The 14,394-nt window shown below is 43.3% G+C and overlaps 1 protein-coding gene across 1 annotated transcript; it reads right to left on the bottom strand.

The window, feature by feature from the left end:
* Nucleotides 1-362: 362 nt before the first annotated feature.
* Nucleotides 363-4,542, bottom strand: nrbf2b (nuclear receptor binding factor 2b). Its single transcript, XM_067244709.1, has 4 exons — nucleotides 4,386-4,542; nucleotides 3,552-3,636; nucleotides 3,367-3,407; nucleotides 363-2,863 (listed from the first exon to the last, which is right to left on the bottom strand). The coding sequence occupies exons 1-4, from the start codon at nucleotides 4,413-4,415 to the stop codon at nucleotides 2,198-2,200; spliced, it is 822 nt and encodes a 273-aa protein (XP_067100810.1). The 5' UTR covers nucleotides 4,416-4,542; the 3' UTR covers nucleotides 363-2,197.
* Between the last annotated feature and the right edge of the window lie 9,852 nt (nucleotides 4,543-14,394).

Below are 14,394 nucleotides of genomic sequence, written 5' to 3'. Positions count from 1 at the left end.
GTGGTTTCACCCATGTCTACATGCCAGCAGCAAGCAGTGAGGCTATTGATAAAACTATATATTTTACAATGAGTTGTTATATTTTGTTTCACCAGACAATTCAGATGGAAGAGGTTGTCACCACTCTGATGCTATTGAGAGGCAGACTTCTATGATATCTCAGAGGTGTAGCTGGTTACATTGTAAACCTAAAGTAATAAGTGGATTACATTTGCTGGCCATCTGTCACACTGTATAGAATATACGGGTGAATGAACTAGCTAGTGTCGTGGTAATCCTGGTGGCCACAGGCTCATTGTTATACATTGTCTTTCTTATTAAGTCCAGTCTCATCCACATAAGACACCTCACACAAGTTAAAATAGTCATTTTATTATCTTCACAATCATATACATACAGCTAGCACTGTCATTCATGCATCACCAAAAAAAGACTAAATTACATATCAGTCATGACATTTGATAACACATTTGTAGATTTTTATATCACACAAAATACAAAAGAAAACCAAAAGACTAGGATGCACCCTGATTACTGTCGTAAACTGATAAATTATGTTACATTTTAATTAAATAAAAGACAAAAGAACATGGTGGATTTGGTTACCTCTACATAAAACATATCTCCTGCCGAACTGCATTTGCTGATCAGCTGCATCCAAGGTCTTGTTCTGCTTCTCTAAAAATGCAACCTTGCTTTACTACTCTGAGAGATCACTAATTTGACAACACTGGATGGCAGCCAGATATGTTAATAAGCATTTTCCATGTCAATCATGTTGGACCAGAGATTATTACCAACATTACATGAGGCAGGAAGGATGCATTTTTGGGGAATTTAAACAAGGTTGAAAAGTTAGTGTCTTCAGGCGAGTCCGGCACAAGTATATGACCTTAAGTTCCATATACAGTAAGCTACAACCTCCTGATGTACACACTCTCACACGCACTTACACACACACACACACACACACACAAGGTTCAAAGTATCTCAAGGACATAGTCATCATGCCCATTCTGCATAATATAAACAGAATTAAGTTTACCTGAAAATGGTGCAGTTGTGGTTTTACACAATCAACTCACAACCGACTGACAAAAACTAATTACAGTACAATTTTAAAATAATACAGAATAAAAAAAAGCAAGTATACCTCACGCAGGGAAAATAAATGCTTTGCACTTTGTTAGGTTGCTCTGCGTGAAGTGAAGCTGGCTCCACCAGCCCAGATCCAGGACCAGCTAACTGGCTTCTACTAGTCAGGCAGCTAGGCTTCCTATATAAGGCAAATAAAAACGACTCGCGTGCACGCTGTACGCTTTTATGCTGCCATAGAAAAATAAAAATGCCAAAGAAACATTAAAAGGCTGTATTGTGGGGCTTATACAGCATTATTTTTTATTTTTAATATTCTCATTCAAGCTCCCATCCAGGTCATAAATTGAGTGAGGTGCTAGGTGGGGGAGAAGGAGGTGTGAAGTAGTCAGGAGGAGGGCAGTGGACACTGTAGGTGTGCCATGAGTCATGACAGACAACCACAAAGACTCCTGTACCCATCTTCACTGCATAGGATCAGATGGTGTCAGAGGACCTCACACTTATCCCCTCACAGAAAGAGCAACACATGAAATACAACCAACACGTAAGCAATAAACACACAAAAGAACCTGTCATAACACACACACCTATCAAAGAGACCAGAGTCCATGAATGAAAGGATGGACACATCACACTGTAGAAGATGAAGGATTCACTGAGCAAGACAGAGGACAGACAGAGAGAGAGAGAGAGAGAGAGAGAGAGAGAGAGAGAGAGAGAGAGAGAGAGAGAGAGAGAGAGAGAAGAGGAACTACTATTCAGTTCAGTCAGTCAGTCTACCAGCCAGTCAGGAGGCCACTGCAGCTAGATTTCAGCAACAGTCTTGTCCCTTTAGCATTTCCACCTCACATCTCTTTAGTCTATCTCCCATTGATGCAGTGACTTTAGGATGACTAGAGAAAGGTTCAAAGGCACAGATTATTTTGCTCAAAGTTTCAGGCTGGCCACCACCCAATTCCATGCTCTCACCAAGAGAGCGAGCTGATCTGAAAGTGGATGGGTGCGTGTATGCGAGTATGTCCGTGTGGATGCAGACGGCTTGTACCTGTGTGTGTGTGTGTGTGTGTTTCCACCTGTGTGTCAGGGTGTCTCTGTCCTGTCACAGCTTGTCCCGCTCCATCAGCTCCCGCAGCTCGCGTTGGATGTCCTCAGGAAGCTCCAGGGCGGGCAGGTCCTCCAGAGCGATGTCCTGAGCAGGCATCTCCAGAGGCGGGAGCTGGGGGATGGCAATTTCTTTGGCCTTCCTGTCCTGACCCCCTCCTGCCCCCGGCAGCATCCACAGCTCCGAGCGTTCCACGAAGTCTGTGTCGGCCCCGTCGGCGTCGCGCCTCAGCCGGGCGTTCTCGCCGCGCAGCCTCTCGCTCTCCTGCGTCAGCTTCTCATTCTCCCCTACCAGGTGGTCCACCAGGCGCCGCAGGTTGGCGATGGTGGTCTGCTGCTCCTCCAGACGCGTCTTATCGTCCTTGGTGGCTTTGGAGCCCTGGCAGGGGGCGAGGGGCGGAGGGGAGCCCCGGTTCTGGAGCAGGTACAGCCAGGTGTCGTACTCCCTCTCCGGGCGCTGACCCGGACCAGGGGGAGAGAGGCCAGGCAGGCCGGGCTGAGCCTGGGCTTGGAGTTGGCCCTTGCCCTGGGGGTGGTCTGTGGAGGACTGGCTGTGAAGCTTGTCCCGGGGCTTGGCCTCTCGTCTGGCTCTCTTCCAGCGCTCCTCAATCAGCCTCTGCTGCTTCACATGGCTGTCTCTCTGCAGCTCCATGGACAAACGTGCCTAAACAATCAACAACAAATAACAATAAACAAACACAAGTAGAAAAAAGTTAATCTAAGACACGATAATTAACAGCTGAAGCACCACGCCTCAACTGTCAACACAGAGTACCTAGCAGGGCAGGGGTATTATTCAAGTTCTTGGAAACAATGAGCCGGCAGTTCCATAGTAGGTCATCTCCCAATGGTGACAATGTATAATCGAGACTTGAATAAATGTGTAAAAATAACATGGGTTCATCAAGGGAGTGGGGTCCTTTATTACTGGAATTAAGTATAGTGTTAGAGGGGTCCTTGTCCTCTCCTGTGTTTTCAAAAAGTTTAGCTATTACCTAACAGCCTACAGTGTGTTTACTAAATATTGACCAAAAGGATGGATGGCAGGTCAGAGTGTTGGACCAACTGATAACATTACGGCGCAATTTCTCTCTCTTTGGCCCTCTCCAGCACTCATATGAGAACAAATGCAGTAGAATTTTTTTGTGAAAGCTTAGAATCTCTCACCTGCTCACACTCTGTCAGCATCATGGCATCCCTCAGCATGTCTGCAACAGAAAGACAGAGCAAGAGGAGAGCGAGAGAGAGCCAGATGGAAGCAGAGACGTTTACAATGACATGGTACAAAACACAAGACAGCTACACATCCGTAGTTACTGCAGTCACACAGTCCACCATACGTGATGTCCTACCTGCAGCCTTCCCATGACAGGAGATAGCTTCCTCATACTTCCCAGCTGCCAGCAAACGATCTGCCTTCCTGCATTGCTGGTGGGCCTAAAGAATGCGTAGTGGTGGGAGCAAGTAGGAGAGCAGGGGGGAGAGCAGCAGGTGTTAGGGTTCTTAATATCTCTATGTTAGAAGCAATCCACTTTACAAACTGTATTGCATACATCTATGTTATGACAGTAGACATGACCAAAGGACAATCAGATCTAAAGCCAGGTCCTCTAAATGTTCTACAGGCCAATTTGGAAGAAGATTAGGGGGTCTGACACAAAAAAAACCTCAACTAATCTGGCAGTTGGACTTTCACACACTTTCGCTTCATGTTAGCTACATTGCAAGTAGGTTATCCATGCTAGCTGTGAAAAATAACTGATTATTGCTAGCTACAGTAGCTAATATTTCAAATCAAGCTTTCTTCGCTACTTCCTCTTTAGCAACAGATTGAGCTGCTACAGTAGTGTCACAGGCGTTCAAAGGTTGTATAACACTTTCCCCGATATTGTTATGACATACGAGACGAGTTAGCTTGGTTATATCAACAACGCGTTGCTTGACAGCTAGATCGTTATATAGCCGACAAGCTATCTAAGCTTCATGGCCAGATCTGTCCACAGATGGCTTTGTTTCGAGGACAAAATCCAAGGGCTTGCAGCTATGCAGGCTAGCTAGCTAGCTAGCTGACAACAACAAGCGGCAGCTGTCAAAGCAGGCAGCTAGCTAGCATTTCATAGCTAGCTAGCTAGCTGTTAGCAAGCAAGCTAGGCTGATATTGCAACATCACTTCAACAGAAACTTACAAGATTTAGAGGACTATCTGCTACCTCCATCTGAATATTATTCACGAATGGTAACTACATGAAAGTTGTCGCTGTCCCACACAGACGGTCATTGGCGCCTGCTAATTCTGCGACCATATATTCTGGTTCAGTCGGACAGCAAAGAATAAAAAACGGAGAAAATATGGGGCAACCCGCTAGCCGTTGCTATATTCGGAGCGTCATTTCCTATTATAGTTGCCAGGTTTGCCACGTAAGATTCCCCCTTGTCAATGGGTCTACGAACTTCCCTACAAGTCTAATTAGACTAATCATGAACATATATTGCCATTTGCCTGAACTTAAAATTCACACATTCACACATTCACACATTTGGCTCAACAATAATACTAGTTAAAACAGCACACCGTATATGTAATTAGAGAAGGAGAACTACTGGGATTATATCCTATTACACCACTAGATGGAGGTCAAGTCTTGTCATCTGTGACTGGGCAGCAGACGAATGGACATCATGACCTGATACTGCAGACCTTGTCAGCAGTGTACAAGACACAAGCCCAGCACGCCATTTCCTCTAACGTATACCCAGGAGAGAAAAAGATCTGTACAGAATTTTTGGCAGGATGCCAGCAACCGTGACAGACATTCACTTTTCAGTTTGAACCAGTGTTATGAAAAGACTTCTCTTGTCCAGTGCTGTTCTTTTTTGTTCTTTTTTGGGGGGGAATATGTGTTAGTACACATTGTTTTATTTCGTTTTATTTACCTAGCAATAGTAAATAATAGTATGCTTCACGTTATACTGAGGTATCTATAAGGTAAAGGCTTGATAAATGTGACCTAGACCATGCCACCGGTGGGTGACCTTAAAGTTAGTAGAGTATCAGATTAAAACAAATTTCACATGAACTATAAAGTAATAGGATCCTTGAGTAGAATAGAATATATCTACTTTCTTTCTCTCAAAAAAACTTTTGTTGTTTTTTCTTTTCTTTCTCCTAAAAACATTACTGCACAGCCCATTGCAAACCATACTACACGACATATGATTAATAAGATTATTATGTGTAATTATCTGTGTATATACTAGACTTTATGTAGACTGTATGACTCCCTTGTTCTGACTAGAGAGCCCATCTATCCAGCATACACATGAATATTCTAACAGGCTTAGTGTTCTGCAGCTCTGCAAGGACCTTACTGTTCCCCATACACTGACGTCCAGAAGGAGCCATCAGACTGGAACTCAGTGGGTGTCCCACCAAACAACAGACCAATGTGAATTTGAGTCATAACTCATTGAAAAATGGTGTTGTCCGTTCATGTACTGTGCATCAGAGCTGGGTGATAGTAGCATCATTGTTCCTTGAAGGGAGGTGCTCTGAGTGCACGCCGCTTCAGGAGCAAAGAGATTCTCTTTGCATGTTTTCTCTTTCCTTTCCTTTCTTTTCTTTTCTTAACTTTTCATTTTTTCTCTTCTCTCCCTTTCGTTTTTTCTTTCTCTGTGCACAAAGGGTAACAAGATCCATTTGTTATGTTGAACATAGCCCTACACTCGGCTTCAATGACAAGGCTGAAGTTATATACTGTCCTGTATACTGTAGTACAGTCAGCATGCTTAGTCTGCATTGCCACCAACTCAAACTCACACACACACATACACACACACACGCACACACACACAAACACACCTACATACACACACATACACACACACGCAAACACACACACATACACACACACACACAAACACACACACACACACAACCACACGCACCCACACTCTCCGTCTATATTGCTGAGGTGTCCGTCTCTGTCCACAGCTGTCAGGAGGGCAGGAAGCAGGTCCAGTGTGAGCTGTCATCCCCGTGAGGCCGGTAGAATACAGTGGAATGTGAGTGTAGGAGGGAGTTTGACACTGTCCTTTTACCTGCTGGCTGAAAAGTAATGATGAGCCAGCTCTAGCTTTTATAGGCTATGTCTCCTTAGGAGGCCTGGAGATCCTCTACCCACTCTCCGCCACTCTCTCTCTGGCCCTTCTCAGCCCCTCTTCCACCCCGGCCTTTGTTCCTCCAGGATTTCTGCTTAGGCTGGGCATTTCCAAGCATGTTCAGCTGTGGAGCAGGGCAGCGGCAGGTTCCTGTTGGGGTGTATGGAGAAGCCCACGAAGCCTCCCACACACAGACCTCCTCTGTAAAGAGAGAAAGGGGGAAATGGCAGGGAGCTTTGAAGACTCCCCTCCCTAGCAGGACAATGCGCCCCCCCTCAGGGAGCTAATGTGCTTAACAAATATGTCTTTCTTCTTACTACACATGTTAGGCTATCAGGCAGCCAGGCCTATGGAGGCCTGTCAGGTGTCCCTCCCACTCACAGACTTTGCCTCTCTGGCTACGACACACTGACCAGCACCAGCTCAGGCCTTCATGATATCATCATTCACGTCTATGAGAGAGAGAACGGTGAGGTCGTCATTTTATCTTCAGAATCCAGCTAAACTTTTAGCTTCAGAAAATATCTCAAATTTGTGAACTGAATATCACAACTTGAGAGCAGCTGAATATCTTGATGAAAAAAAAAATTTTGTCACTCATTTCAAACCACTATGTTAGACTCGAGAGTGATTGTTCACACAACTGTTAATATTTGTTTATTATACAGTACATTATTTTAGCAGAGCCAACCAAATTTCGAATGGTGATTGTTTAATTTTGAGCCATGTAGATATACAAAAACTGTGAAATGTAATTGAAACCATAAAATGTCTGGTGTGCTTGCCAACAGGCTGGGTAGACAGATTGATAGAGTCATTAGCAGATGTTGGTGGACAGTTATTAATGAGGGGTTGAACTTGCAAGGCCAAAGGTAACCAAACTTTACACAGCGACGTGTGAGAGAGAGACCTCCATAGACCCACTGTCAAAACTGCCATTTGTCCGCCTATCGCTGAGATCATGACATGGCCTTTTTTCCCTTCAGAAATTAAATGAAAAGTTTAATCCAAAAAGAGGGAAACTGTAAGTTTGATCAAACTATAATACTGACTTAGAAGAATGATTTGTATTATCATCAAATTAATCATCAAATTACTAAATGAGATGATATGAGACTAAATGAGAAGATGGTCCTAAATTAAATAAGAAATGGTGTACACTGAGAGAGCGTAAGAGAGACAAAGAGAGAGAGAGAAAGAGAGAGAGAGAGAGAGAGAGAGAGAGAGAGAGAGAGAGAGAGAGAGAGAGAGAGAGAGAGAGAAGAGAGATAGATAGAGAGAGAGAGATAGGGAGAGAGACAGAGAGAGAGAGAGAGAGAGAGAGAGAGAGAGAGAGAGAGAGAGAGAGAGAGAGAGAGAGAGAAAGAGAGAGAGAGAGAGAAAGAGAAAGAGAAAGAGAGACAGCATTTACAAAGTCTTAGGTATTGAGGTATTATTGCAACCATAACTCTACTGACAGCTGATGATGGGGAAAGATATAAAGAAATATGAGTAGTAAGATATTCTAGCGGATCTCTCATGCATCTTTTTTAAATGACGAAGATAACAATTTCTTCATGTCTTTATTACTGTCATGAGTTTTCAGTAATATGAATCCATACCTAAAAAGCAACAATCTGAACGAAAAAATGACATGGCAGGAGGATGCACTGTGGTGATTTTAGCTGACATGTACCAATGACGCATAAACATAAGGATGAAGCAGAAGAGCAAAGACCCAAGCATCTCTGTGAAAACAACCCTCTCAGGCCCAGAGAGGAAGAGAGAAACTGACAGAGAGAAACACAGAGTGAGGAAGAGAGAGAGAGAGAGAGGGAGGTTGAGAAAGAGATGGAGAAAGAGGGGATTCATCAAGTATGAGGTATTGAGGTATTATTGCAACCATAACTCTACTGACTGAGCTGATGATGAGGAAAGATGTAAATAATAATGAGTAATAAGATATTCTGTTGTAATTCAATCACTCATGCATCTTTTTAAACTGAAGGAGTGGTTATTTCTTATGTCTATATATAATCAGCTGAATATGCGATATCATAAATTCCTATTATCTCCTGCCTGCCTTGACTTATTTTTGGTTTCCATTCTTTAAAATGATTTATTTCCCAGACTGTCTCTAGATCATTTTGTTTAATGTATTTATGTAACTCTGTACTGTATATACAGTACACTATGAACATGTATCATGGCAGGGCCAATGGGGCAGCCCTAAACCAATAATGCAGAACAACCACCACTAGAAAGTGACTCATGTGTTGCATATGATAACATTTGCTTTCTGCACTGAAAGTAGGAGGAGCTGTGAATTGTGTATGCCAACATTCACACTGAATACAGTCCCAAATATACATCCAAAACCTCATCAATATGCACACATCATCTTCCCTGCCCACTCATAAGATCATAAATGCCAAGCAGGCGGACAAATAGGCTGACAGACAGGAACACCTTGCTTTACATCTATGAAACAGACAGACATACACACACAAACACGCACACACACACTGACACACACACGCACACAAACACTGACACACACAAACAGACAGTGGTGGGTGAAAGAAGGAAATCCCCCTCTCTAGGCCAGGCTCTCATTCTGAGTGGTTGTCAGTTTGACATTCTACCATACAGGATTTGACTAGATCACTGATGAGGAACAGATCCTTCTCCCTTTCACTTTTAATGCTAACATATTTACTCCTGACAGATGTAACACTGATGATTTGTGTTTATTTGTTTCCAAAGAGGTGACTTCGAAGTGTCACATACTGTAATACAGTTCTTATGCTGTGTGGGTTTACTGACTGTGATTGGCCCACTGTTGTGTATTTTGTAGCCCACGCGATTATAAGCTATTGAGGCGGCATTGGTGTCTAAGATAATAAATGGTACCGCATTCATTGTGGTTTGTAACAATACTATGAGCTTAGTGATGATGAAAACAGAACTGGTTTCTTATGGTGTAAAGCTTAATATTAGCATTTCTTAAAATAGCTTTATAAATTGTTTGTATGGCATTATCAGCCCACCTCTACCATTGATTCAGGAACCTTCCTCTCCATGCCCAGTATTGTTAATCTATAAATGAGTCAGTAGATAACATTCCAGCAAAAACTGTACAAGAAACACTGCTCTTGTCCCAGCCAAAAGCTAAGACTTAGCTACAGTCTTTAATGGCAACAACAATAGAATGAACCATCAACTGTTTCCTGGTAAATACAACATGGCATGGGGAACAATACTATAATTGATCTCTTGTACTGCAGCAATTACTATGCTTATGTTCGTGGTTTGTTTGTGCCTCAATTCTCTCAATTCTATCCCAATACTGAGGTCATAAGTAATGTGTCCATACTTCAAAACAAAAGATGAGATGGCAGAAGGATGCACGGTGAGGATTTTAGCTAGCATGTACCAATGACGCATAAACAGAAAGACAAAGTGGTAGAGCAAAGAGACAAGCATCTATGTCAAAACAACCCTCTCAGGCCCAGAGAGGAAGAGAGAAAAGGACAGAGAGAAAGAGAGTGAGGGAGAGAGAGAGAGTGAAATAGAGGGGGGGGGGGGGGGGGGGGGGGGGGGGGGGGGGGGGGGGTGGGGAGAGAGAGAGAGAAGATACAAAGTGTGTGTGGGCCGGTCTATTTGTAGCTCACAGGGGCATATGATGGCTGAAATGACCCCACCCCCACCAATCCTACCTGTCTTCCCCCACCTTACCACTCATTTAAATTCATCATCACAAAATGTTAGTGAAACAAACTCAAACCAAAACCAACGGGACAGTGAATATGGATCTAAGTTTGAGTGTCAACAGACTTGAAGCCTCTGAGGGTGGCGCCTAATCTGTAAAACTTGGGGATGAGAAAATTGTTTGTTACAAAACTACCTTCACCGCAACATAGGCAAAGAGCTTCTTATTAAAAAGAGACAGTGATTATACTGAATGGGTGGACCCTGATAATCACACTGACATCCATTGGTGATTAATGACTGACCTATAACCTTTAGGACAGGGTATAACCATCTCTTTATCTGCCAGAGGAAAGCGATCGATCGCTGAAGATGAAGTGATGGATGCAAGTTCATCTTAATAAGGCCTGAAGATGATGATGAGATTCCCAACTCTCACATACACAAACACCTTGCCCAGATTCCATTATCTCCCTCATAATGATGCTTGTGAGCTCATATTCTTCTGAATAAAATTGATTGGAAACAATACCTGCCCCTAAGTCTACCTAATGATGTTACAAATGAGTGGGAGACTCTGAAGGGAATTTAGCCACCAAAGTCTTTCATTTAGTTGCTAACGAGTGGGAGGAGAGAGACATTACCAGCTTTCTGCTGTTTAAAAAAAGGTCTAAAAGTCGCTAATGCTTTTACAACAGAGTGGGAGTGAATTACAGAGTGCTAACCGCTGGTAGCTAATATCCATTTAATTGAATGCCATTCAGTTGAACAGACTTCGGTTGAACACAAGACTATTGTACTGTAAAACGATTTGCAAGGACTGAACATGGAATTGATCAAAGTTCATGCAGTTAATTTATTGTCATAATTCCTTTCTCACAGCTGTCAGTCTGGCTTGTTTGAAGAAGAACAGCACATGTGACACTTCTTATGAGCCCAGCTGGTACAGTGTATAGTGTACCAACTTGCTTTTTAGGAGAACACAACAAGAGCAGCTTTCCTCCTTTAAAAACCTCATCCTGTCAAATAAAGAGGTAAATCACCCAGCACCTGCGTTTCATCATTTAGGAGAGAGAGAATTATAACATTTATTGGATTTCCTGTCACAGGAGAACAGGAGAAAAATCCACAGCATTTACATAAAAGAACCTGATCCATCTGCCTGCTTGCTTTTTAGCAGTTTTTAATTGGTGGGGATTGAAACTCACAAGCACGCAGTGAAACATCATTATTGGCTCCTCTCACAGCGGGGTATACTGGATATGTAATTACACGTGCTATTGTTTAATTTTCCTCTTGACGCCTCAATTAGACAAAGAAAGGAGCAGGGGTTGGATTTCAGCTCATCTGAGAACCAGTGCAAGTTTCCCCAAGTGAAGTTTACATAACATCTAGGCAATATCAAATATCAAATGAATTTGTCATGTTTTGATGAATGGTAGGAAAGGAGCAATAAGCCATATTAGAAAATCATAAAGGATCCCGCGCCCTAACTTGGTATTATTCCGGTGCTGTCTGTTCCTTGAAGAGGGTGCTGTAGAGTTTAAGACTTGATGTGTGATCCATCTATTTAGATATTGGATCAAACAGATGATGAGGAGAATCACAATCACATCTCCCTCTTCCTATATTCAAATTAGTAAGTGAATTATTCTTCAAACCCTCGATCTGTTCCCTCTCATTACCTTCATAGATGTGAAAGTTAACCTCACTCTTCACCTCATAGATGTTGGAGGTTGTTCATCATCTGAACTGAGGCTGCCAGTTTGGCAGAAGGCAGTATTTATCCACGCATTTCAAAAGCAAATGGGACAGAGCTCAATTATTTGACATGGAGAGTCTGTGTAAAATATGAACCTGTGTCTCATCTCATAATACCAGAGATGAGTTGGAGACACATTGTCTCTATCTCTCCCATACTCCAGCTTCGTTATGGATGTTGCAATAGTCACAATTGCAATAATTCCATTTTCAGTTCAATTTGATTATTGCCTTGACACATTTATCCAATATGACAATAAATTCCCCTCTAATGGTGTGAAAGAGCATTCAATTTCTCTACTGGTGCTGTCAGATTTATTTCATTGCCTCCTCATACTTCTCAATTCATCAGTGGCATGGCCACAGAGGCTGTAGTAGGCTGTAGGCTGTAGGCAGGATGAATGATTTGATTCGGTGCTTTGCAATTGGCATGCCGTCACTTTGTTAGGTATAATATTAAAATGATAAAGATAAACAAAATTAGGAGTCTCTATTTCTCTTTTTTTCAAAAAAGTTTCCTATAAGTCCAAAAGAGTTATGTATCCCTACTTTTATTTCCCTGCTGTTTCATGGTAGGTTTTAAAGTGTGTTTTGGTGCGTGTGTGAATGGTTTGTGGAGATTCACAGCAAACTGTGGCTCCCCACCCAGGTGCAGGGAGAGTCCAGATCAATACCCCGGAGGTCCCTTTGTCTTGAGCTGGGTGACTGGATCAATACCTCTACCTCATAACTTATCCCTGATCAATACCTGCAGTTCCAACTTCAAACAACAGTGATTGGAGCTTCATGTGTCTCTCCCATGAAGCTCCAGAAATTGGCAAAAGACCTTAATTGTCTGGTGAAAGTAATTAGAAAACCCCTAAAAATACAACGCTGTAAATAGGCAGGTAAAACCCCTCAAACAGCAGTGAAAGGTGCTTGCCCTTCTATTCTAGGTTTGGGGTTTATGGTGTTTTTCATGTAAATGGGGGGGACACTGTCACCTAAAACTGACAAAAGCAGTACTGTATAATCATACACATTTAGAAGACACTGTCATAAATGCAGCTCTAGACTAAAAATGTCTGAAAACTCTAAGTCCATATCAAGAAGTTCCTGTTCCTCTGTTTCAACAGGGTATTTACCCCTGTAACAGCATACTGAAACAATAGCTCTCTATCCCAACCCAGCATGTATCTCTCTATACATCCCTCCATCCCCTTCACCAGAACACACCGAGCGCTCTTCCTCCTGTCTCCATCAGCAGATTCTCATCCCACGGTGCTCCACAGCACAGCGGGACAATACCGTCAGACCTGGGCTAGGCCAGGGGAGCTGGCCAGACAATGGTAGACAGACCTGGGGCCCTCAAGCAGAGGTCCACAGACCCAGTTGGACACTTCCTGTCCCTCTCTGAGATGCTGAGTTGATGATTAGTCAGCTAAGGCTTGGAAGGGGTGGGACCATAGGGCACCTTGTCAGCCAATCAAGAGCAGCTCCATCATGGTTGTGCTGAGCCTCTCCTACTACCAGTGTTCCTGTCCATAGGACCATCCTAGATATCCGGCAGGAAACAATAAAGCAATTTTAGTATGCATACAAAAAAGCTAGACAAGCTTATTTAGTTGAGTTGTTTTCAATATTTGTCCTCAAGCAGCAACAAATAGACTAGTAATAAATAAGGTTGGCAGAAGCTAGGGAGGCCGTGGGCCCAGAAAGCAGTCAGCTCGTCAGCCCTGTCTCCCTGCCTTCAGCCCGGAAGACTGAGCACCCTGGGAGCTAATAAGACAAGGCGCGTTACAAGCTGAGAACATGTATGGCTAAGTGCTATGGCCCGTCAGGAGAGACTGATGAGGGGGTGTGGAGGGAGGGAGGGATTGAGGAGGGGTGTAGACCGTTCCTCTGTGTAAGCACTACGTCAGTTCCTGCTTGTGGTTGATCATTAACCTGTGGCCTATGCAGGGCTACGGAAGGCCTGCAGAGACAGACAGGAAACGTAGGGAGGCAGACTGAGAATAGAAGCTGTCAGAGTGTCCTCTCAACACACTGGCCGTCCATCTGAGGCCTGTCTCTGTATCACTAGACAAGACAACATGGCGGTGACAATGCGTCAGACATAATCGCCCTGTCTGGAGTTTTCTGCTGCAGCCGACTCATTCAGGGAACAGGAAGATGTAAGTGGATGATGAAGTAGAATATCGTGAAATGGAGATGACTGGGCCAAAAAAGGAGAAGGTGTGAAAAAAGTATTGTCTAATGTAGACAAGATGGTTAGTAGATTCAAACTTGTGAGCCCAAACATTGCCTACTTTGACTAGTCCATTGGTCTAATGACAGATGTGGTTTAGCCTGCAAGTCAACTGGGATCAGTCCCTGCTTCACAAAACGTCGCATAAAAGCATACTTTGTTCTGCTTACATAATGGTTCCATGCACTGTTTCCACGGCGCAATTCACTTCCTGCTGGCTATTAGATCACTCTCTAGATAATGCTGCTGGCCAGTGTTTGGTGAGGTGCTGTAATATGCAAAGTGACTGGCAGACAGAGATGATGACACACTCATGGCTGCATTAACAGTACAGTGAGAGGTGGAGATCTAACCATGTG

The sequence above is a fragment of the Osmerus mordax genome, chromosome 10 (assembly GCF_038355195.1).
Source record: "Osmerus mordax isolate fOsmMor3 chromosome 10, fOsmMor3.pri, whole genome shotgun sequence".
Classification (NCBI taxonomy): domain Eukaryota; kingdom Metazoa; phylum Chordata; class Actinopteri; order Osmeriformes; family Osmeridae; genus Osmerus; species Osmerus mordax.
Note: the sequence above shows the minus strand (reverse complement) of the source record. Positions and strands in the feature narration are given on the sequence as shown.